This window comes from Juglans microcarpa x Juglans regia, chromosome 4D, assembly GCF_004785595.1.
Source record: "Juglans microcarpa x Juglans regia isolate MS1-56 chromosome 4D, Jm3101_v1.0, whole genome shotgun sequence".
NCBI lineage: Eukaryota > Viridiplantae > Streptophyta > Magnoliopsida > Fagales > Juglandaceae > Juglans > Juglans microcarpa x Juglans regia.
Window position 1 is genome coordinate 18,829,978 of NC_054600.1, and position 23,382 is coordinate 18,853,359.

Genomic DNA, 23,382 nt, shown 5'->3' on the forward strand with positions numbered 1-23,382 from the left:
TGGGTGAGACATTTTAAATGAACATAGGCCAACCCCAATAACAAGGTCACAGAGAGAAAGAGAGAGAGAGAGAACTTTGATACATTTTAGAAGAAGCAATGGGCAGCACTATAGCACTATTCAAAAGAATTTTAGCCAAAAGGATTACACTCAACCAATTTAACAGTCCCACATTCATACCAAGCCGATCGTTTTCAAACATGCCATTCCCAGGCGCACTTTCCACTATACAATTTCATTATATACTATTTGGTTAGTCCATCTATTTACATCAAAAAGAGACCAGTAGACTTGATATTCTGGTGCAATGCCCAAAAGCATCATCCTTCATTCACCCAAAAATACCACAAAAGCATATTCTCCACCTTTTGTTCTCAATCAGAAGCTGTGACCTACTTGCCGCATGCATTTCTGAAAGGCCTCATGCTTGTTGAGCTTTCAAGTTTTCAACAAATATCACGACCTTATGTCAATCCTATGCCTGCAATTTCCATCCCAGGCCAGCCCAGCTTTCGTGTGCCTATTTCTCAAGTATTATGGATATAGTCCATTCTTTTCTAGAGAAGGGTGAACTAGTCTTCTTATCTTTTGGGGACTCTTTACTTATCCAAGAACTGAAGTTATCACATTCAACCATGAATCCATCACCCCTCATTAGAAGCTCCTCTCAAACTATCATCTGGCAGCGTCCATGACAGCAAATGCCCACCAGCATCCCCACTCAGTAACTGCTTCAGGTCACTTGTGAGATGAAGCGCAGTAACTGGATACTTATGGAACTTTAGCACTTTGTGCAAGACCAACCGGTACTCTGGCACCTTTTCACCCAGATTTAACCCTCCCGTCACATTGCTAGTTGACTTGCTTTGGGAAACCTCCTGGTTAGAGCAGTGAACCATTTGCCACACCTTAACAGATCCACTCTGGTGACCAGTCACATACCAGTTCGTGTCTAGCCAATCAGAACATGTACTACTTGTAACTGAGAGAATAGAATCAGAGGGCAGTTGGGATGTGTTAACCACTGCAAGGCAGTCCCCGTTGATGCTCCAAATGGCAAGCAGAATTCCTGCTGCTGTCACAATCTCCCCACTCAAATCATTTACATATATCGCTGAGACCGGCGCGGGGAACTCGGGGAGCTGCCTCACAAAAACCAAGGAGCTGAGATCCCACATAATAACAGTGCAGTCATCGGAGCCACTAACAATAAGCATGTACGGCTGGCTAACATGAAGGCATGTGATTTTGCCTGTGTGGGCACAAAGAGCCTTCTCCAACTGTAAGCGTCGTAAGACACGAGGCCCATACTTGGTGATTCTCCATACAGAAACTAACCCATCATCAGCCCCAGTAACCAAAATTTGACCATCGTGGCTAGCACTGACACACTGAATCTGGTTGCCCCCATGAAGATTTTCGTGTGTAGAGAGAAGTCTGTCCTGATCATAGGTAAAAAATCTCAAGCTACGGTCCGCAAAACCCCATGCAACGTATTTTGTATATGTTCTTGGTTTAAGCAAAATATTCCTTCCCGCAACAAGAATTTTCTCGTGGAAAGCAACAATCTGAGTAATGGAAGATGAGCTCTTGCGTATCTCATGTGCAACAAGATGGGCAGAATTCTTGAGTGGATGAGGAAGCTTTCTGTCAACCCGTCTCTTCGGATGGGGTTTGGGGAATAGTTGCTTTGGTGTCTGCCCAAAGTGATTGATTTGTGCCAGAATGGAGGCTTTCATGGCAGGATCTGTAACAGAGTCTATGTCCACATTCCCTTCATAAGTGTAATGGTAGAAAACATTTACAGCTTCTTCAGCTGCCTGTAAATCATGCAAGGAAAACTTTAGAAGCAGATCAAAAAGGAAAACTAAAATAGATAGCATAACCATGGAAATGTGGGTCAAATAGGTGTTAACATATGTGATGAGCAGGAAGTTAATTTCCAACCATCTTACACATTGCCTAACAAGATCTTAAGAGATCATAAACAGAAATTCATAGAAAAATAGAGTTTAGGAAAAAGATCATCTTGCTTTCCCTTTCTCTTTCTTCAAGTGAAAAGACAACCCACCAAAATTTCATAGCACGTTAAAAAACCCAGGACCAAACCAAGAGTGGTGGCAGGTCAAGCCAGTTTAGAACTCAACCATTCTTCATCAAGGTTCCATCTAATTAACTCACTGTCTGCTTGGTTCACACAAAATGTAAGCAAAGAAAAAGATTTCTGAAGTTAAAAATTGAGTTTAAGCACAAAGATAAACTTCATCAAGAAGAATATAGAGAAGGGGGGAAATAAGAGAAAACTTCATCTACAAGAATATAGACAAGGGGAAAAATAAGAGATTCTCAATTAGAACAGGTTAATTATTTAGCTGAAAGAAGATCAGAAAGTAAAAGTTTGTTTACAATGAGTTGGGACCTCCCATACACTCAAATTTAAATAGGCATAATTCGTACTTTCAGGATTTCAAAAATTGAGGTGCAGGTTACCCACCTTTCCTCTCTGTTTATATCCAAAGATAAGGTCGATCCAATGATGCAAATTTTCTGAAACATAATCAGATTCCAGTGCTTCCCTGTGCTTCCTGATAAACTCCCTTGCACTGCTGTTGGCCCATGGAGGCAAGAACACATCACCAACCTAGAGAGAGAAAAGAAACAATAATGATCAAATTCATTCCAAAGCAGCGCATCATGTGGGCTAGCATATTTAGATTCAAATCTATTTTTTACAGACTTTTTTCACTTCCAATCCAAACATCTTTGAGACAACCCAAAACCACGTTCACAAAAACCCAAAGGGAAAAAAACATGTTTAGACCGACCATTTACACAAGCACCAAAATAACACATACTAAAAATTTTCTTTGCAAACATATTTTGATGGGCCCCACCACTCACAAACCAAAAAAATCTCAAAATATTTTCATAAAAACTGAAAAATTTTCTGATCCAATCATGCCCAAGTTCCCTTGATTAGTACGATGACAAGGGTGCCTCTTCCAAAATTTACATGATGCCAACAATTGAAATATTCCATATAAACCATGCAACAAATAAAATATGCACTTTGGCACCTCCAAGAAAATTGTGGGGTCCATTTTGAATCAGCAGATTATAAATCAAATAATTATAGTTGTCAAAGATTTATCAAATATTGACAATTGAAACCTTCTCTCCTGATTGTTTCTCTCCCAAGTCAAGATTGAATCGATTTTCGAGGAACTCTGGCATGTAGAAAAATTCTGGAATTAGTTCCTTCACATCTGATGTATTGCCCTTTCCAGCTGCACTTAACCATGTATCTCGAACACTATTGAAAAGACGATCAGCATGATCAAACTGGCCACCCTGAAGTTTTTGATTCTCTGCACTGAACGGAGGCAAGCGTAGAAGATAGAAGAGAACAGTTCCAGCACTAGAATAATGAGAACCATAGTGAAATTTTGGGACCTCTGGATCATCCCAGCTCTCATATCTGACGTGGCAAAAGAAAATTCTCAATAACAGAAAAAAGATAAAACAAAAGAAGTGATTGGAAACAATGCTGTAGCACATCATAATAGAACTAAAAATGCCAAAGCAATGTGCTACGGACAATAGAATTCCCAATAAAGCAAAGAAATTTGCAAAAAAAAAGAATTATTTTTAAGAATTAATTTAATTAATAATACAGAACTAATGTAAATGAGAACAAAATCATAGTGGTATATGATAGATGCCAACCTCTTCCTAAATTCCTCTTCTCCTTCAGGTGTCTGACAACCCATCGGTTTTTCAAGCCTACGAAACGTTTTTGGATCTGAAAAATCCAGATTTTCGCTCTCATAATCTGCAAGAACCCATGGAAATACTGGATACTGGGTAAGATCACTGTATCCACGTCCCGCCAAGGTGTTGAGATGCATGAGATACTGAAAATTGCTGATTTCACCATTTTGCCATCTTTTTGAAAACGATTTTGCCATTACTTTAAAAAGACGGCTACCCTCATTGCTTTCTTGTTTTGTTGATCCTGAAATGGTTGTGTCCAACCTGACGAGCAAGGGAGAGGGTTGCAAAGTTCAAACCATGACCAACGAATCCACAAGATAAGGAAAAAGCAACTAAGCATGGTAAGCATCAAAGTAATAAAATCACCAAAGCATAAAAAAATAAAGAAAAACCATGAAGGCTTATTGAAGTTAAACAAAAACCCTAAAAACAAAATTCGATCCTAGTAGTACATGGAAAATTGCAATCCATGAACTCAAGTAGATTCAGCTCTTCATTTCGATTGCATCAATACATGCTTAAAAGCACAATACTATTACAGCAGTGAGAGTGATTTCAGAATAAATTAAAAATCACCAAGACTTCCATCAATACAGTCAGCAGATATCTCAAGTATCATCATAAAGCATATTGGCATACATGTCTGTCTTTAGTGAGGCATTTTTCATTGCAGTGGGGGTTTTGGAAGATTTCTTTTGGCTGAAAAATTGGTTGGAACGGACAGTTTTCTCACCATAGGGTGCTTGGGTGCAACAAGGCTAGGGAAACAGTTGATTATTTATTTTAGATTGTTGCACAGCTAGAGTTCTGTGGTTTCTGCTTAATGTGAAGATCTGCAAGGAGTTGTCGGTTAGTTGGAAATGAGCAGTATTGGAACTGGAAAGGTGGTGTAGCTTGGCCAGCAGTACATTTTGCATGATGTGGAGCACTGGGGCAAAAGGAATAGTAGATAAACTGCATGTGCATAGATACCTATACCTTTTTTTATAGGTACATAGATACCCATACATAAAATCAAGGTGTCCCTTTAGACATTTTGGCTCTGTTCCATCGTAAATGATTGATTCTTCCCATGTCCTTTCTGAACCATAGCTAATATAAATTTTTTAATAATAGTTGGTTCTACTTTCTATTTGCTAGGGGCTTCTTCTGTATACATCAAGCACACATGGGGTGGTGCCATTTTGGTGTTCCGTACCGGCGTTATTTACCTATCGAAAAAGAAAAGGGCTGGGACACAACAAAAAAGAAAGGGGAGAAGAGGCAAATTAGGTCATATCATACTTGATAATGTCTTTAAACAATTAAAAAAATGTTAAATAATTAGGAATGCATTCCTTTCATCAAAATTACATCAAATGGTGTGTTTGCACAGATAAAAGGGGCACTAAGATGTCCAGTTTCAGTTTTTATTCACAAGGGCAATAGTGAAAATATTGCAGGAGGACAATACATCCCCTGCCAATAAACTTTGGACCAATGTGAATACCAGACACTCCTTAAATCCTAAATGAAGAGCAGGAATCAAGCTCACCTCACCAATGGCCTCTTGGTGGGAAACCAATATACTAGCCTATAGCGGTACATAACACCATGACATCATATAACGCCATATAGCATTAGTGTTACAAGGAGAAACATACAATCATATCAATATTTTGTGTTGTTTTGTTTAAATGCTATAATAAACCAGCAAAAGATACTCAATAGCAGCTCAGGCACAAACATTCATATATAACAAAGTAAGCACAATATGTTTAAACATTAATAAAACATTATATTAGCAAAAGCATATGCATATGCATGTCGAAGAAGCCAACTTTCAATTATTTGACAGCAGGTAGCCCATATGGCACTTTCTCTCCTCTTTCAAGAACAAGGCGAAAGGTAAAATCGTGAGATTCAAGCCTCATTGGGTGATGGTGGGTTCAAAACCCACATGCTTAGGTCATGTCTAGAAGAATAATGGACCTTTTTGGTTCTTGTAGAAGATTAGGTGGTAGCCCACAAATTGCAACAGTGTGAAAACTGGTTCCTACTTGCCTCATGTGGCGTATTTGGAGGGAAACGAATGGTAGAAGTTCCAAGGACTGTGAATGAACGATGGAGCCCAAGACTTTCTCTTTCAATACTCTATTCCTCTGGATAGCTTCAATAGAGTTCAACAGGGCTTAATTTCCATGATTTTATTGCATATATTTTCTCTTTCTAGATAGGTGCCTCTATTGTATACTCCCTGTGTATTTAGATTCCGCCTTGCGCTTTATAATGAAATTTTTGTTCTTATAAAAAAATAATGGCTGGAGGATTTTTGGCAAACATGCAAAAATAATAAGGTACCATGTAAAAGAAATGAACAATGAGAAACAAATGAGTTAGTAGGGAGCATATTTCATACATGCTGTTTCGAGGAAGATTCATGGCAACTAGATTTTTGAAAACTTCTTCTCTCTCTTTTTTGTGGAACACCAGCAAATCATTACATCCATCCATGCTAAATATCTCAATAGCAACAGGACGCAGCTGGTAATCACGCTTTAAAAGCTCATGAACACTATTTAGCTTCCACATACGCCAAAGGTGAGGTAGATTACCGCTAGTACATGCTTTCTCCTTTCCCCATGCACCACCACTATATGCCCATGCCCTTCCCCCAACACATGACTTAACCGTTGAGCTGCAAGATGAAGTTGATTTGGACTGGAAATCCATACTGCCAGTAACATCCTTCTTTACACCCAAAGCTTGATCAATAACAGATAGTTCATCTTCATATTCCTTCTCGCAAATACGTCCAGAGTCATCAATATAAAAATTCTCAATTACATACAAACAGAATTCTCCTATTAGAAATATACCATCATGTTTGTCAAGACCTACAACCCGTTCACAGTTATATCTGAATCGTATCTTTTCAAGAGGTTCCAGATAAGGTCTGATCAAGTATTCTCCATTATCACTCAGTTCCTTATCTGGTTTATCTTCTGAAATTTTGATGTCATCTATTCTCACAGAAGAAGATTGCCTTGGAGATTCTAGTTCAGATCTTTCATGAATGCTCTCCGCTACTGGGATAGAAACTGTGCTTGTCTTGGCAGCAAACTCAAGGGCAGAATGAAGGCTTGCTTCATTTATACTACTGGCTCTGTCATCACTCCATCCATTCCTAACAGAAGCTTCATCTTTCAAATTATCCAATTCTTTAAAAAAAGATGACTGATCATACAGTTCAGCACCAACACCATTCTGTTTGATACTATCGGTCAGAAGAGGGAAGCGTGACTCTGAATCAGTATCAGAAGCATCAGGTCCATTCTCATTTTTTGCTTTGGACAGCTCTACTTCCCTTACTTCAAACTGTCCATCAAGAACATTTTGGATGGTATCAATTTTCAATTTGCAGCGCTCAAGCTTTTTGCGCATTCTATATGGACCCTCAATGGGACAAAGCTGACATCCAGGCTCTTCAGTCATAGATGATTTACGCATTGGGAATATTCCACGCTCATGAACAAGTTGTTGGAGTAGGGTTTGCCACTCACTCTCAGCATGTAGAATCCACCCATATTTATCTTGACGGACAACTCTCAGCTCAGTAGACATTGCATCACGAACCAATTCCAGTGCATATCTCCGTTCGTTTACCTGTTCCCAGTGTTTTAGGTCTAATTTTGAAGTTTCTCGTGATCTTCTTCCTATTTCCCTCTTACGACGACCTTCCATGCCTTTTATTCTCACCCCAGGAAATTTTGCTGATCCTGCAATATACTGCACCCACATAATTGCAGCACATTGCTCCAATACTTTATTCACAATCTGTTCACTTCTTTGAATCCACTCAAAGAAAGCAGGTAAACTTCCAGTCAATAATTTGTCAAACCCATCATGTAGTACATCCAGGTGCTGTCCCTGGTTTGGTTTAGAGACAAGAAGGTCTTCTAGTGCAACCCTGCGATGCACCAGGAGATACTTGATAATATCAACTGCCAAATTCTGTACATTTCGCCTTTGGTCATGGAGAAGAGATATTAAATTGACACAAAGACAGCAATTTAGATCAGTGTCAATATTACTGGGACAGAATATAACTCTTCTGTGAGCAACTAATAACTGCAAGACAGTGCAGATATCTGTTCCAGAATCATCTGGTGAATAGTTTGGGGATAATCTCTTCTTAGGTTCAATTAGCAAACTTAAGCGTGAAAGAAGATCATCTTCCCCAATGGTGACCAAGAAAGATGGGACGAAACAATACAATATCATACGATTTGTATTTTTAAGAATTGAATGAATATAAGCATCAAGTTGTCTGCTTCCTCTTGCAATCGATAAAAGACCCTTTCCAGTTGGAGCTACTTCTTCAATTCGTCCGTCCTTGTTTGCCAATTGCAACATAGATAACAAGAACTCCAGAGTTTTTAGCACACCAGCAGGCTGAGGAAAAGCACCCATATATACACGATCCACTATCATCCAGCATAATGCATCTAAGTTCAAAGACCAGCGATTCTTGTCCAGCTTTTTCTGATTTTCCTCATCATCACGCAAGAGACGCCTTTCAAGGAAGTTCATCAGTCTACTAAGGCACAAACCCTGGAAAACTAACACAGATTCTGTGTCAACATATAGAGGAACACTTTCCAAGATGCCTTCTATGACCAGTGAGGCTTTAATTTGCTCTGTCATAATATCAGAAAGAACTTCTGCCATGAAGTCTAAGACAGCAGTTGCTCCAGCAGAACAAGGACCACCACCATATCCAGAATCATCAATTTCATGAAGAAGGCTTGGACTGACAGAAAAGAAGGTATTTGTGGAAGATGGTCCTTGAGAACTAGACTTAAAGTCTGAAGATGGATCATATTCACTAGTGGACACAGAGGACTCCATGGAAGGAGTGGCAACTAAGGCAGCTCTGGATTCATTATGGCTTGCACTTCCCAGCCAAGATGTCAATGCAAGCACTGGAGATGATGAAGGTGTCACTGGAAGTCGAGAATTAGATTTTTCTGAGAAAATGGGAGAATCAAGCATGGTAAGAGATGTAGAACTCTGAGAATCTGTTGGTTGAATGGGATCAAGAGCGCCTTTAACATCACGGAAGCTAAATCCATTTATGCTTGAGGTAGCAGATACTTGATCAACATTATCACCATCTAAGCGCTGAGCTGTTTGGACATCTTCTTGGACTGAATTGTTCAAATCCTGCTGGGTCATAGAATCATTGACCTCAGCTTTATCACTGGCATCATGGTTTGGCAGAATAGCCATATCTTCAGAACTTGTACTCACCTGCGCTTGAGGGAAGCTTCCAATGCTAATGGAAGTTTTGGTAGACTGCTCCTGTTCATGCGGCATGCTAGAGAATGTATTCTGTGAGCTACTAGTATCATCACAATCATTTAGATTTTTATCTTCCGTCTTTATAGAGAGTTCTTTTGCCATCTTCACTGCATAAGCAGACCTATAAGAAACAAAACTATTAGTTCAGAAAAACAAGAAAAAATAATTTTTTGAGTTGGGAAATTAAATCAAAATAAGGAATAACTTCATGTCTAACCTAACACATGAAAAATAAAGGTCAATACAGCTTTCAAGAAATTCTGCCCGTCTGCAAACAGCACAGAAAGGAGGGCACATTTTTGCCAGATCAACCATGAATCTAAGGACTGAAGTTGCTGCCACAGGGGCAGATGCTTCCCCACCCATTAAACGTGCTGCATATGTCTTATGCATTAGCGCTTCGCCCTGCAGCTCTCCAGCCATGTCTGCATTTTCTTCCACAAGCTCTGCCACAAGGCCAGCACCAACCTGGGAAAGATTACCAGTTTGGTGGGCCAGCATTGACTGCATGCTCAACCTATCAAATGTAGATTTCGCCATACCAATCACAGATTCCAACAATTCCACAAATTTTAGTTCCACATAGCGCCCATCACTAGGCATAAGGGCATGAAAGTCTAGCATGCGGACTTCAGGTAACCTGGGATAAACTGGCTTTCCAAATATCAGACAGAACAAAATGTAATATATATCTGGGGAATCATAAAAGCTTGTGAGCACTCGCGCCAAACCTTGGTAGCCACCACTTGTGCGAAATTTTAGAGAAAATGTAGGAGAAGAAGTAAGACAAACCCCAAGAAGAGTCATTATCCATCTCATACTAGTAGGGTGAACAGCTTCATCAAGAAAATATGTAATTAATTTGGATGAAACAATCTTATGCCACTGCTCAAGCAACTCTTCCAATTTAATGGTTACTTGTAAATCAATAAGCATTTCCAGCAACATATTTCTCACTATGACATGCTTTCCCATAGACTCTCGCAAGATTGGACGACGTGGTGTGAGCTCAGGTGGATCAAATGTCATAATCACAAACCTAACCACAAGCTCCAGTTCGGAAGCCAGAAACCCATCTTCCAAAATGACCCCAAGCAATACAACCAACTTCTCCAAAACAGGAACTTCGACGTCACCCCTCTGTAGAGTCACGAGTAAATGTTGAACAAGGTTAATTCGACGCAGAACAGTGAGATTATGATTCCTGTACCAGTGCATAGAAACTAGATGCTCAAGAAATCCCAAGAGTGCAATCTGAATTGAAACCGAGGCTGTTACCCACAATGTCCAATCCAACAAGACATGCTCAACCATATCTGCATTTGACAAGACAATGCAATTTGAAGTTTCAGCAGGCATATCAGAATTTTCTAGCTCTGAAATATGACTAAATGAATCTTTCTGTGCAGAAAAATCATCCATATCTCCGTGAGATCCAACTGAAGAAGTTTCATCACGGAACTTTGACAAATTAAGATCCTCAAAACTGTTTTCCTGAACACTTGCAGGAGGTGACAAAGTAGTCTGAGGAAAATCTAACTTTTTTGGTTCAGAAAATGAAGCCTCGCATGCAGCAATCTGGAAGAATATCTCAAGAGATTGCATGTCAAATAATGACATTCTGCGACGTAGAAAGAGTGCAAGCAAATGGTACCCCCTGTATGTTTGCATGTCTCTTACATTTTGAGGATTCTGATGAAGTGCACAAGCAAGTAATGTAAGGGCCATGTGCAGCATATCCCTCGTTTCAGAAGCTTCAATAAGAGCCAAGACAACAGTCATCCCGCCAATTGGGTGGATGGTATCACCAATCAGACATTGTCTACAGACATAGATATTCCCATGAAAACGTCCAAACCGTGGTATACCTACATAATCAGAATTAAAAATAAATGAGGGGAGAAAAAAAAACCAAAATAAATAAACAAATTCAAATACACATCAGACTCCACTTGCATTCCTTAAATATGATGCCAATAATTTGATGTGTGGAAGTCACATACCCCCAATCGGAGAAGCAGCTGCTGACATAGGATCCACTAGATTGAGCATTGACATGGTCCCTGATGCTCGAATAGATTCTGTACAAGTCCCATCAAATGCAAATATGAGTTTCTTTCCAGAAAGCTGTAAAGCGAGGTTTCCTATCCTCTCCAAATCCCAAACAATTCCACTGCCATCTGCTTTGGACTCTCCTAGCTTGCTAGCACTGTCAAGCCTCTGCATATTTGAAGCCAAAGTCAAGTCAGCCTCTAATGAATCTAAGATGGCCATACTACCGCCGCCACAAGCCTGGTTAGGGACAAATTGCAGAAGATCTGTGTCTTGGAAGAGCCCTCTATATCCTCTACCAAGAATATACATGAAACAAATACAACCAGGTGTGAGCACCTCCTCAAAAAGATAGCATGAGCGGAGTTTCCAAGTCAAGTCACTAACTCTTGCACAATTAACCGGAGTCCCAATGGTTACCTGCAAAGGTTTCCCAACTGGAGATGGAGAGTATCCAAGTTTTCCTGTGTGCCTCAGCTTTCCATTGAGATACACATAAGCAACACTAGCTTGGAATAGCCCAGCAAGAGCATTTGGTTTGTTATGAACAACTGCAAGGTGATGCCACCTGCCTTCCTCGAGTTCTAATCCAGAAAACGATAAGGAGCAGGAGTTGCTGGTTGCAAGCGTTAGAACACCATCTTCCTTCAGATAAAGCTCGGCATAGAATGTGCTTTCATTATTAGCTGCACCAACAGAAAATATACGCAGAATATGCTGCTCAAGTTGCTGTGCAGTAGAGCCAGCTCTCGTCTTTCTGGAAGGTTCTGTTTCCTTTACTGGTGATTTCAAAAAATTTCGAAACTGAAACCAACAAACAAAGGAATAACCAGCAGCTGGCGGCCATGATCTTTCTCCCAGAGAAACCTGAACAGAAGCATGGCCAGTCTTGCTCATGTCCATCTCCACAAACGGTGCAAGAGAAACATTTTCTGAGGCCATATCTTCCATGAGAATCAATTTCTCCATCATGCCAACAAGTGCATGACCAGAATTCTTCAGCCTCATTTGTAGAACATATCTAATAAGCATTCGAAGTTCTGACACAGATAATCTATCAACAAAATTAAAAGCCTAGTTATTTAAAATTAAGGTCAAATAATACAAACAGGGATCAACAGACGCAAAAGTTTCTTGGCCTGACCGGTATTCTTACCTATATGCCCCAAGAACTTCCACAATCTTCAAAGCATAAGAAAGCAATGGAGATGAGCCCAAAAGAAAGGGATGAATTGTCTCCAATAAAAGTTCAACACAACCTAAATATATTAAATAAAGCAAAGGATAAGAACACTAGTAACTATTCAAGCAAAAAGAAACCAAAAGGAAAAGGCACTAATAATCAATTTAGCAAAAAGAAACCAAAAGGAAAAGGCACTAGTAATCAATTTCTCACCAACGGAGGTTATGGTTTCCTGATTGAAGGAGCCACCACGAGCAAGCTTTTCAACCAGGCTTAGCACATCTAGCTGCACCTTGGGAGTAAAGTGCAATAACGAACGGATAAGAACTCTAATGGCACCAGCATTATACACCCGTTGTTTATCATAATGAACTGAACCCGACGGAAATGTTAATAGAAAACTAGATGAGTTGTTGTCAAGCACATCAGATGATGTGGCATTCTCTGATGCCAAGAATGGTGGAAGCACTACTTCAAGAGAAAGTTCCAGCAACAACTGTATGACTTGCTTTTCACACTCCACACATAGTAAGCCAGACTCAGATAACAGATCAAAGAAAGTTTGGGATGATATAATTGCATGCAACTTTCCTCTATTAACAGCGTTGTCAGAAACTCCAGCTGTCATTACCCGCAACAAATATGTGAACACCTTGACATAAACTTCTATAGCAGATTGATCTATGAGCTCTCCATCACTTTGGAAACTGTGGAGTGTTGTAAGCAGCAAGGAAAACCCAGTTGCTTCACCAAAGACCCTCTGAGCAGAATTATTTACTCCCAGAATACGCCACAAGGCTCCCATGGTGTCACATTTTGCATCATTATGAAGCCTGTATTGAGATCCCGAAACACTGGTGACCATTCCACTTTTCAGAATTTCAACAATTGCACCTAATTCTTCAGGATGAGCCTGGTAACAATGAGAATTTAGTAAATCTTTGATATTGAGTATATAAAAACTGCACAGCGCAAACAGCATGAGTGATTGCTATGACATTCAACCTTATATGATTTGAATGTTCCTCTTGAAGCCACCACATTCATTGAAGAAAGATAATAATCAAAATAAAATTTAGCAGGTTTATAAAGTAAAAATCCGAGTAAATCTATCCAAATCTCAACCTATAACAGTGTAAAATAAAGATGTTCACACACCTGTGCTGCATCTTCAATTATCAAACAGGACAGAATCCTCAGAACTCCTGGACGATGTATATTGGACACCAGAAAAGGAAGAATGGTAGTTACACCATTAGCTGAACGAAATGACACTTGACTCGCTTCAGCTTTCTTTAATAAACTAACCATACAGTCCCATGCAACAGAAATTGTACCATCAACTTCAAAAATAGGAAACTTCCCAGAACCAGAGTCCATTAGCTTGGGTGAAGTAATAATGACATCCCTACCATCCAAATGTTTCTTGAAGCTGCTAGAGCTGGATTTTCTCTCCAAGTGATCAAGGTTACCAGTTTGTTGCTCTGGACTCAAAAGATATTTGTGCTGCTTCAGATCATCTAACAGGACTTCCAGCACACCAACTTCCCGCAGGACTTTTTTGTACTGCTGGTCAAAGGATAAGAGCTTTACGAAAAAAGCAAGTATGGTTTGCTTTAATTCTGATGTTATTGGTTGCTGCAATAAGCAGCAAAGTGAAAGCAATTCTTGCTCAGGAACGCAATTCACAACAGTCACAGCATACTCAAGAATTTTCAAGATTATCTCTTGGAAAGATGGAGGAAAACCACCCATATTTAGAATAAAAAGTGGAACAGTACGTAGCTGCTGACACAGTTTGTAGTTTTCAAGATGACTTGAGAATATTTTAAACATTCTATTTAACACTTCTGACTGCAATTCCCTGCTGTCTGCTTTGAGGAAAATGTCTTGCAACATCTGCACTGCTTCAAGGTCTTTAACTTTGTCGTTGTCCTTGTCCCAAACTTCATTAGCAATGCGGTCGGAAGATGATGTGCGACTTCTGCTATGGCCACCTGTCTTGTTATGAGAAGGCTTTGAACCTTTGCTGCCAGAAGATCCAGTAAATTCCTTTGGGCCGGTTTGAGCTAAATTAACAAGAACATCAAGCAACCTGGAGAGTGTGAGTGAAAGATGTTGGGGCGAAGGATCCTCCTTTCCAGTGGAACCTAGTCTTTCTACTTCACCCAATGCAAGGGAACTGTCTGAAGCACAATTTTGATCAGAAGACTGGGAATAGATAGACTGATTGGCCCGACTTTCCGGCATTTTAGAAAGAGTTAAGGCAAACTGAACAAGAAACTGATAACCATGGGCATTATGTATATCCTCCCTTAGCCTGACACCACCAGCCTCTACAAATCAAAATTGTAACAAATCAGCACCAACAAAGGACAGCACAAAGATAATACTGTGAAAATTATATATATGCCAGAACAGCCAAAAAAATAGCTCAGATATTAAGACCAAAATATTCTTGATGTATCATGGGAATCCTTATCATTGCTCTTATACCACAAGGTAAACACAATGTGACAATACCAGGTTTATATGACAATTCCACACATTCAAGTAACAAGTCCACAATGCCCATCGTATAGGCAGAATCCCCACTGTCAGGATTGAAATCTTTCACAGCCATTAAAAGAACTTTTATCTGCACATGGGAACAGCATATGAGCAGGAGAAATATTTGGTAAAGATGAGAAGAAGCCAATCAATCTTAACAAGAAATAGATAAAATTCCTGGTTGAAAGAAGAATAGAAAATTTGTAACAGGAAAAAGTAAGTTACAGATCCATTGCACAGCCACTATATGAGGCACAGATTGAATTTAGCAAAAAATATCATAAACCAAAAAGTTTCAGAAAACACTAAAAAGGATATAATAGAATTTCCGATCCACATAATATTAGAGTAAGGCTGAAGATGTCAACTCATTGCTTTCACAAAAACAAAAAACAAAAAACAAAACAAAACAAAAACAAAAAAAAGAAGTAACATGCTGTAAAACAATCTGCCGAATGTATATTTAGCGGAGTTTCGCATCTAAATGAAAACACTCAGTAATGCTGAAAAAAATGTACACGTGACTCAACACTATTCAAAGAATATGGGAAAAGATATTTCGTATAAAATGTGGAACAGACAAGCTCAGTAGAGTCCCACAAAGCTTTTCAATCCTTTAAATGCATCGAGAATATTAGCATTAATGGCATACCAGATGATGCTTGTGAATATATTTGGCTGTGCTTCCATTGTCATTCATCAATAGAAGACCAAGTATCTGTTACAATTGGTGAAAAGTAACAATAACATAAGTTAATTATCAGGTCATAAATCTGATTTCAAGGTTTGGTGCCTGTAAACTGTTTATGAAACTCTGACTGAATATAGAGCAGGACACATACTGTTCAGTTACCTGCATAGCATGTCTATGAAGCTGTATGCTGTGCAGAGGAACAAGACCTTCCTTGTATCGAGCAAAGACTATCAAAGACCCATTGGCAACCATCTGAAAGAGCAACTGAAGTGAATCATCTTCAATCAAACTCTGTGCTGCTGTAGGATGGTAGGCCAATGCTTTCATAATATGCACAATACTTCCCTCTACCTGCATGGATATGCAGTAGTAAACTTCTGTACTAGATGTTACCATCACAAGTTTGTCATGGATAAAAGTCATCACTAATACAGCAAAATTGAATCAAAATTAAAGGTAAAAGAACCAAGGTGCATGATTGCTATCTTTGGCAAGGTCCTAGTTATTCAGCAATTAATAAAGTTTATGCTTAATAGGTTTGGACTAAGGCCACTTGCAAGGGATAAATAGTAACATGAAAGCAGTAAAAGAACTAAAAGTTTGCTAATCAAACCAAAGAGTGTAAGATCTTTAGCAGTAAAATATATAAATATATATATAAAGATTTGATTTGATTTGAGACGTTCCACTAGAAGTGAACTTCCAGCAAGGATTCTAGGCTCGGCAAGCACTCAAAGACACAAATCAACTCAGGTACTAAGGCTTCCTCAATTTCAACATAAAATGGAGAAAATAGGAAAATATTCAGCTTCAAAAATATTTTCAGCAACCATAAATTTATATGGTTCAGTGGGTCCAAAAATTAATGTTGAGAAAATTGTTTTCAGGTACTTGGTTGGCATAGAAACCATTTGCATCCTACAACTAGACCAGGAGGAGAGTTTCTGAGGGTGGCGATTTTGAAGGGAAGAAGGGGGAGTTGGGAAGGGGTTTCGGGCTGCTGGTGGGTGTCACTGAAGCATAGGGTTGAGGTGGCAGGGGAATGGGCATGGGCATGGGCAATGGGTGGGAGGCAAAGCCAGAAAATGATTTCAGAGTCAGCAACGAAGTTGGCACCATAGGGAGGGAAGCAATTTCCGTCTGCACCAAAGATCAGAAGATGGGGAAATTGTTTGCTGAAAACATTTTGCATCAAAATAAACACAGCTTAAGTTTAAAAAATAATAACTTTAGCTCCACTTCATTTTTAGAAAAGCTATATGTCACCAATTGAGCTTTTACATTTTTCCAGTGCATCTCATTGCCGAAATAAAAAGGTGATTTGATCATACAGCCATATTATAATAATAATAAGGGCAGCAAATAATAGACACTAAGTTGATATAGAAACAAAACGATACAAATTGGTGATATATCATTGCACATCCCCAGATCAATAAAAGTCTCTTTTTTCAGCTACTAAATTTTCAAGAAGAAAAATATAATTAGGTAGAAAATCATGTTTGAGTATAAATTATGTTACAATTCGTGCACTCACAGTAATTAGGACAGACCAAGTCCTAGATATCTAATGAATTTAGTCATGCACTAGTTCACTTTAAAAAACACCTAGTTATGCAGCAGCCCGTTATAATTTAGGAGCACAACATAAGTCACCTAATCAATCAAAAATACTGATTGCTAAAACGTAGGTATTAAATGTGACCTTTTTTCCTCACATGAATGTCAACAAGTCAGGTGCCAATCATGACCAATTCATATTGTTTCAAGATCATTTCATGCACCAACATAGTTCAGAGACATCATAACTAGGTTGGAGCTCTATAACCATTACTAAAGATAAAATCAAAAAACAGTGAATGACCATCTACTCAATAAGAACTTAAAAGGTTTCTCCTTCCAAAATAAATCCTGCTTAATCCAATAAAAGCACAAAGAAACCAATGAAAAATATGTTATACATAATTTGTGTGTATAAATCTATATGGCAAGACTGAGGTAAAGTTCCAAAGGTCCACTAGGTTCCCTTCAAAGCAATCGTGCCAACAATCTGTGTGTAAGTATGCATGTAAATGTATGCATATCTATGGGCAAGACTTAAGAAAGGCCCAAAACATAATACAATATTGTTATAAAAATAATAAAAATGAAACTTCAAGTGGAAAGTCTAAACTTGTTGTAATGAGCATTTTAGTAAACTTTACATATTTAGCATGCATGGGTGACGCTCTTGTATATGTCCCGTATACTCGGGCCTTTGTCTATTTTATGCTCAATAAAATTTTGTTTATCAATAAAAATTAAAAAATAAAAGTAAACTTTGCATATTTAATGAGATTCATGGGATGATTGATCATGATCCTCAATTCACCAATATCATTTTGGTTTTTCTAAGCAAAAAAAAACATGTTATGTATAGATGTGTGTGTGTTAGAGAGAGAGAGAAGAGTTAGACCTCAAGACGGCGAATTTGCCCAACACCATCATTACAATCTTTTTCTGCTTGCAATGGTACCTCGTGATCAGATGCTTTTTCCCTTTGACCAGTCTCATAAGGATCCAGAAGGGCATTGAGAATATAAATGAGACAACACAATATGCCCGAATCAAGGAGAGATTGCTTATCAACAGGCTGCAACGATGAAAATGTACAAAAACCTTAACAAATGGGAATGTATATGCATTATACAGGCAAGATTAGTCACATGCACATCTCTGCATTTCACACGCCATCATTTTTTAGCCACCTCATATACTGTACAATGCATCATCTAGAGTTGCAGTACAGTACTCATTTACTCAAGACCAACCCTGTTACTTTCAGCTAATCACTGCAATTTTCAATTGGAGGACTAAGACAAAATCATTGCAGACTACCAATATCTAACATGACAGAACACAGAGATTGTTTCAAATAAAGATGTAAGACACAAAACAAAAATTAAGCCTCAAGACTAATGATTCTATTAAATATACTGAAGATTACGGAAATCTACCCCAGATACAAGGATCTCAACTGCCGTTAACAAATTTGAACCATGACTGATTCCATCCTGCAGAGAAGTATGCATAACATGAGTTCAAAAAAGCAATCACAGAGAAAAACGATCAGCATTCGGAGACAGACATAAGACAAACCTTTGTGCCTTCTGAGAAAAACTTTAATACTTTAACTACATCCAAAGACCTTGTTTTGCTGCTGATTTTTAACTTCTCAACATCGGCTACAAATGCTCTCCCCACAACAAAAGAGAAAATGTGTGTTTCAACTAACCTGTGATTCATTCAAACTTTGAAATCAATCCATGAGGTCAAAATCATCAAACAGGTTGTAAATATTCAGCACAGAGAGCCCCAAATTTGTTCATTTACTGGAAAACAAGCTATCATATCCATTGTTCACATGAACTCTCTGAAGTAAAGACTATATTCCACGGAATGAAACCATAATTCATTGTAGAATCAATAAGAATTTGTATAATTTTTATTGGTAAAACAAGTATGCATATCAACCATATAGACTGCTATGACTAGATCTGATGAAAGACAAACCATGCTATTAGCACCAAATAAGGGAAATTACCTTAAACATGCACCAAATACCATACGGCACATATAAAACATGAACACGTGTCACAGATACTTATCAATCAACAATCTAAACTTTCTTGTTGATAGAAAAACTAAGAAATTATCCAGTACTTATACTACAAAGTGAAACAAGCATATAACAATGACCATCTTATTAAACTACAATATTGCATTGAAATAATTCTCAATTCAATTCAGAAAAGTCAATAAGGAGGAACTGTGTGCATACATGGTAAGTAACTGAGCTACATTAGTATGCTGCTTCACTAATCTACAAAAAACATCTACAGTCAAATTCAAGGCCGCTTCTTTCTCCTGCATGGATAATGAAGATGCCATTAATAAATGATATCGGTTCAAAGTACAAAAAGTTAGATGGTAGACAGTAGAGTAGTAGAATGACAAACAAGTAAGAACCTTTTCCAAGCTGGATGACCTAAACTCTTCCCAATATCTCTTGAAATCCAATTCCAATTCATGTTTGTCTCTGCTTTCACAGAAAAGAAGAAGAAGAAGAAGAAAGTTGTTAACAGCAGTCATGAATATAGAAAGCAATCAAAAAGAGTATCTAAGATAAACCCCAAGGGGTTGCCCAAGTGTTGAAGACCCTGGTCTTGGGGTATCACTCCCTTCAAAGTCCAAGCTTCAACACCTCATGGGTGCAAACAATCCTTTGGGGCCACACCCCCTAGTAAAAAGCCAGCGATTTAACCAGTTCCATATAGGGAAACTTTCGAGGGTGCGGTGCACGGAACCAGGGTTTACTCTGCAGAGGTGGGTCTGAAGGGTCTTGCCTTGGAGAGGTTCCCCAACATCAAAAAATAAATAAATAAATAAAAAGAGTATCGAAGATATTATGTTTGCCTCTGCTTTCAAATGTGAAAAACTCATTTTTCAGTTTGATAGTAGATATACAATTTTTTCTAAGGATGGAAAGGAATGTTAACCCAGTACACAGGAAGTATACATGAATCCACTCAAAAAAACATAAGGGAAAAGAGGCTACAAAATCCTGAAAATTAGAAATCAAAAGAGGCACCATAATAGGACTTTCTCCAGCAATACATGATGTTAAGAACAGAAGACTTCAACCCTGCACCAATCTTTTGCAGTCCTCAAAACTCCATACGTAGATTTACAAACAATAGGCCACCAGAAATAAATTGGCAAGTAATAGGCCATCCAAAAATATTAGGGAATATATGTATCTTAGACCAACTTTTGCTTCACTCAATCCATACTTTAAGCGGCTTGAAGAATGGACAAAATCTAACAGCAAGAAGATAAAAACAACAGAATAGACAGCCAAAAGTCTTGTAGCAGCCAAAAGCCTGCTACAGTGGTTGAGTTATTGGCCAGCTGGACAACTCCGGATGGCGCTCCACAAATTAAAGCGGTGTGGAAGATGGTCTCCATTTGCATTATGTGGTGCATATGGCAAAAACGTAATGAGAGGACATTTGAAGATAAGGAGCGGTCTTTAGAGGAGCTTCGATCTTCATTTTTCTGTACTTTAATCCTTTGGGCTATAGCTGTAGACTTTAATGGCCTAAATTTGCATGACTTTCTTGTTTCCAATATTACGAACTAGACAGGTTCTATCTCTTGTATAACATCTTGTGTACTTGGGCTTTGCCTATCCTTATTAATACTACCGTTTACTTATCAAAAAAAAGGTTAACCATATAATTGAAATCAAAACAGTTGACCATGTAATTGATAGACAGTAATATGAACAAGTGGACAACAATAAGTTTCTGATTATATGTTTTAATAAGAAATATGATAATATCCACTGCCATCAGATATGTAGACAGTGAAATAGTTACGCTAAACCCGATAATAAGCCACCCTAGACACATATGGTGCAGGAATTTTCCTGAAGTAAATTGATAGTGGTTAATGAAATGATTTTTCTAGGATGGAATGCATTTCTTTTTGGCTAAATCACCCCCAAACTCAAGCAACACAATTCAAGGGGATGAGTTGAAATGTTATCAATTGTCGACAAGTGATCCCAAGCAATGGTGATCAATGGTTAATGTCTAATCGGAGCCAACATATAGAAAAGAGAATCATTCAAGAAAAGAGACACCATTGATCCCTAACCATGAGATACCCAAAAGAAATCATGACCGTTAGATGACTGGAGGGCATGAGACAGACACGAAACTAGGGGGCTCGTAGGAGCCCATTGAAATAAATAAATTGGGCCCATTAAAATTACAAAGTCATCTTCATATAGTTTGTAAATTGATAAAATATTCAACATATTTAACCTAAAAATCTATTTATTTTTATAAACTATGTACAAAATTTTTTTTTGATAAGTATAAACTACGTACAAAAATAATCAATCTAGTGTGCAGTATAGGACATTTTTTTTTATTGGCACTAGGTGTCCGGAAATAGCGTCCCGACTAATCTCGGGGGTACACAGACCCTCAGCAAGGAGTTTCCTGCAAGTACACCTCGAGTAATTCAAGAGGAAAATCCCTCAGTCCAATGGTCCCTATAGATTGTTTGCACTCAAGGGGATTTGAACTTTACACCTGGGGAAAGCATACTCCTCTTCATCTCCGACGAGGTTCAATAGGACATTGTTGCTTGATATTTGATTGGTTTATATCTTTAATGAAATGCAGATTTTGTTTACATTTTAGAAAGTTGTAAAGAGCAACAAGATAACAATTTCATCTCTAGCACAGGAGGAAGAAACCTAAGAGGAGATGCTGAAATAAAAACCTTTTTAGCCTTTAAAATTGGAGAACACGAAGCAGGAGTTTCTTGAGTTGGAAGTTAAAAGGATGAAATTAAAGAATGTATAGTTACCTACCATCAATGATATGGCAGTGCTTGTCAACCACAATCTACCAGTACATCAATGAGATGACAATGTTTATCAACCAAAAAAAAGACAGCAAAGGAAGCCACCAGCAACCTTTAATCTTAATCCTAAGAAATACTAATCCTACATACAGGAACCATTTGGGCACCATAAAATTCAATGCCGCATCGCAATTGAACACCATCAGCACCCACAGAGCTTATGTTGAACTACAAAGACACCATGGAATATATATATATATATATATATATGTATATGTATATGTATATGTATATGTACGTATGTATGTATCTGTTGCGCTTTACGAAGCCTCAAAAAGTACTCGAAAAGAGCTCCACTAAACCTACGAACTCACAAATTGCTCTCATCAACAAAACTCACCATAAAACTACCCAATTCAGCATTTAGACCCGAACCCAGTACAATCCCAAACCCACAAACCAGCGTAATTAATCCAATGCAGTACTGACCACACACACCATTTCATACAAATTAAAATAATCATTTCCATCTACTGAAAGCAATAACCAAATTGAGAGAGAGAGGGATTGAGGGAAAAAGGGAGGAGTATTGAACCTCGCCGGAGATGAAGAGGAGTCTTGCCAACGAGTTGAAGAAGGAGCATTGTGATCGCGAGCCGATGACGGAGCCGAAGAAGGAGAAGAAGAAGATGAAGAAGCTGCAGTGGCGGAAGCAGACGGAGATTGAGAAAGGCCAACCTTCTCTTTAATGTCCTTAATCAATGTACCCCATTTCATTGTTTTGCGTTTCGATCCCTGAAACATGTGCGGCCCTCAGTCGCATCCGCCGCAACAGCGCCCTTTTTTTTTTTTTTCAAATCCCCAGATCCGATCCTCCTCCTACAATAACCGACGAGGATCTTCCCCAAATCTCATCAGACCCACCCCCCCTCCCCTCCCCAAAAAATCTCACAAATCAATTAAACAAACAAGCAAAGATGTCAACAAATAAAAGGTCTAAGCTGAAACTGAAAATGTAGTCAGCCGACCAATCGAAACCAGCTGGTAATCAAAAGCAGAAGCATCAGAAGCAAGATCTACGAATTCAATTAAAGTTTTCCTTGGAAGCGTGATCGTGATCTCCCCAAATTTTTCCGATTACTTTCTTTTTTGGGTCGTTCTTCCGAATCCGAGAAAGAAGGAGAAATGAACGGAAAGCGGCGTAGCGGACTTTGGATGGAAAGAGAGAGAGAGCAGAAAAAAATAAGGAAACGAACCACGATATATAGATTAGATAGACCAACAGATATCTATAGAAAATAAAAGGAAAGAAAAAGGACTCTTGACTCACCTCTATATCTCTCTTTATTATGTCTATGTATGTATA

At 38.5% G+C, this 23,382-nt stretch overlaps 1 protein-coding gene across 1 annotated transcript; it reads right to left on the reverse strand.

Annotated features, from left to right (window-relative positions):
- On the reverse strand, positions 1 to 23,382 carry LOC121259869 (protein SPIRRIG). The gene is made up of 19 exons (XM_041161668.1): positions 22,612 to 23,382; positions 19,605 to 19,674; positions 19,417 to 19,502; positions 18,735 to 18,870; positions 18,593 to 18,649; positions 18,052 to 18,228; positions 15,756 to 15,947; positions 15,555 to 15,620; positions 14,876 to 14,990; positions 13,511 to 14,688; positions 12,566 to 13,265; positions 12,326 to 12,428; positions 11,121 to 12,223; positions 9,335 to 10,985; positions 6,173 to 9,238; positions 3,727 to 4,035; positions 3,172 to 3,478; positions 2,495 to 2,641; positions 1 to 1,820 (listed from the first exon to the last, which is right to left on the reverse strand). Exons 1-19 carry the CDS (start codon positions 22,818 to 22,820, stop codon positions 645 to 647), a joined length of 10,848 nt encoding a protein of 3,615 aa, XP_041017602.1. The 5' UTR covers positions 22,821 to 23,382; the 3' UTR covers positions 1 to 644.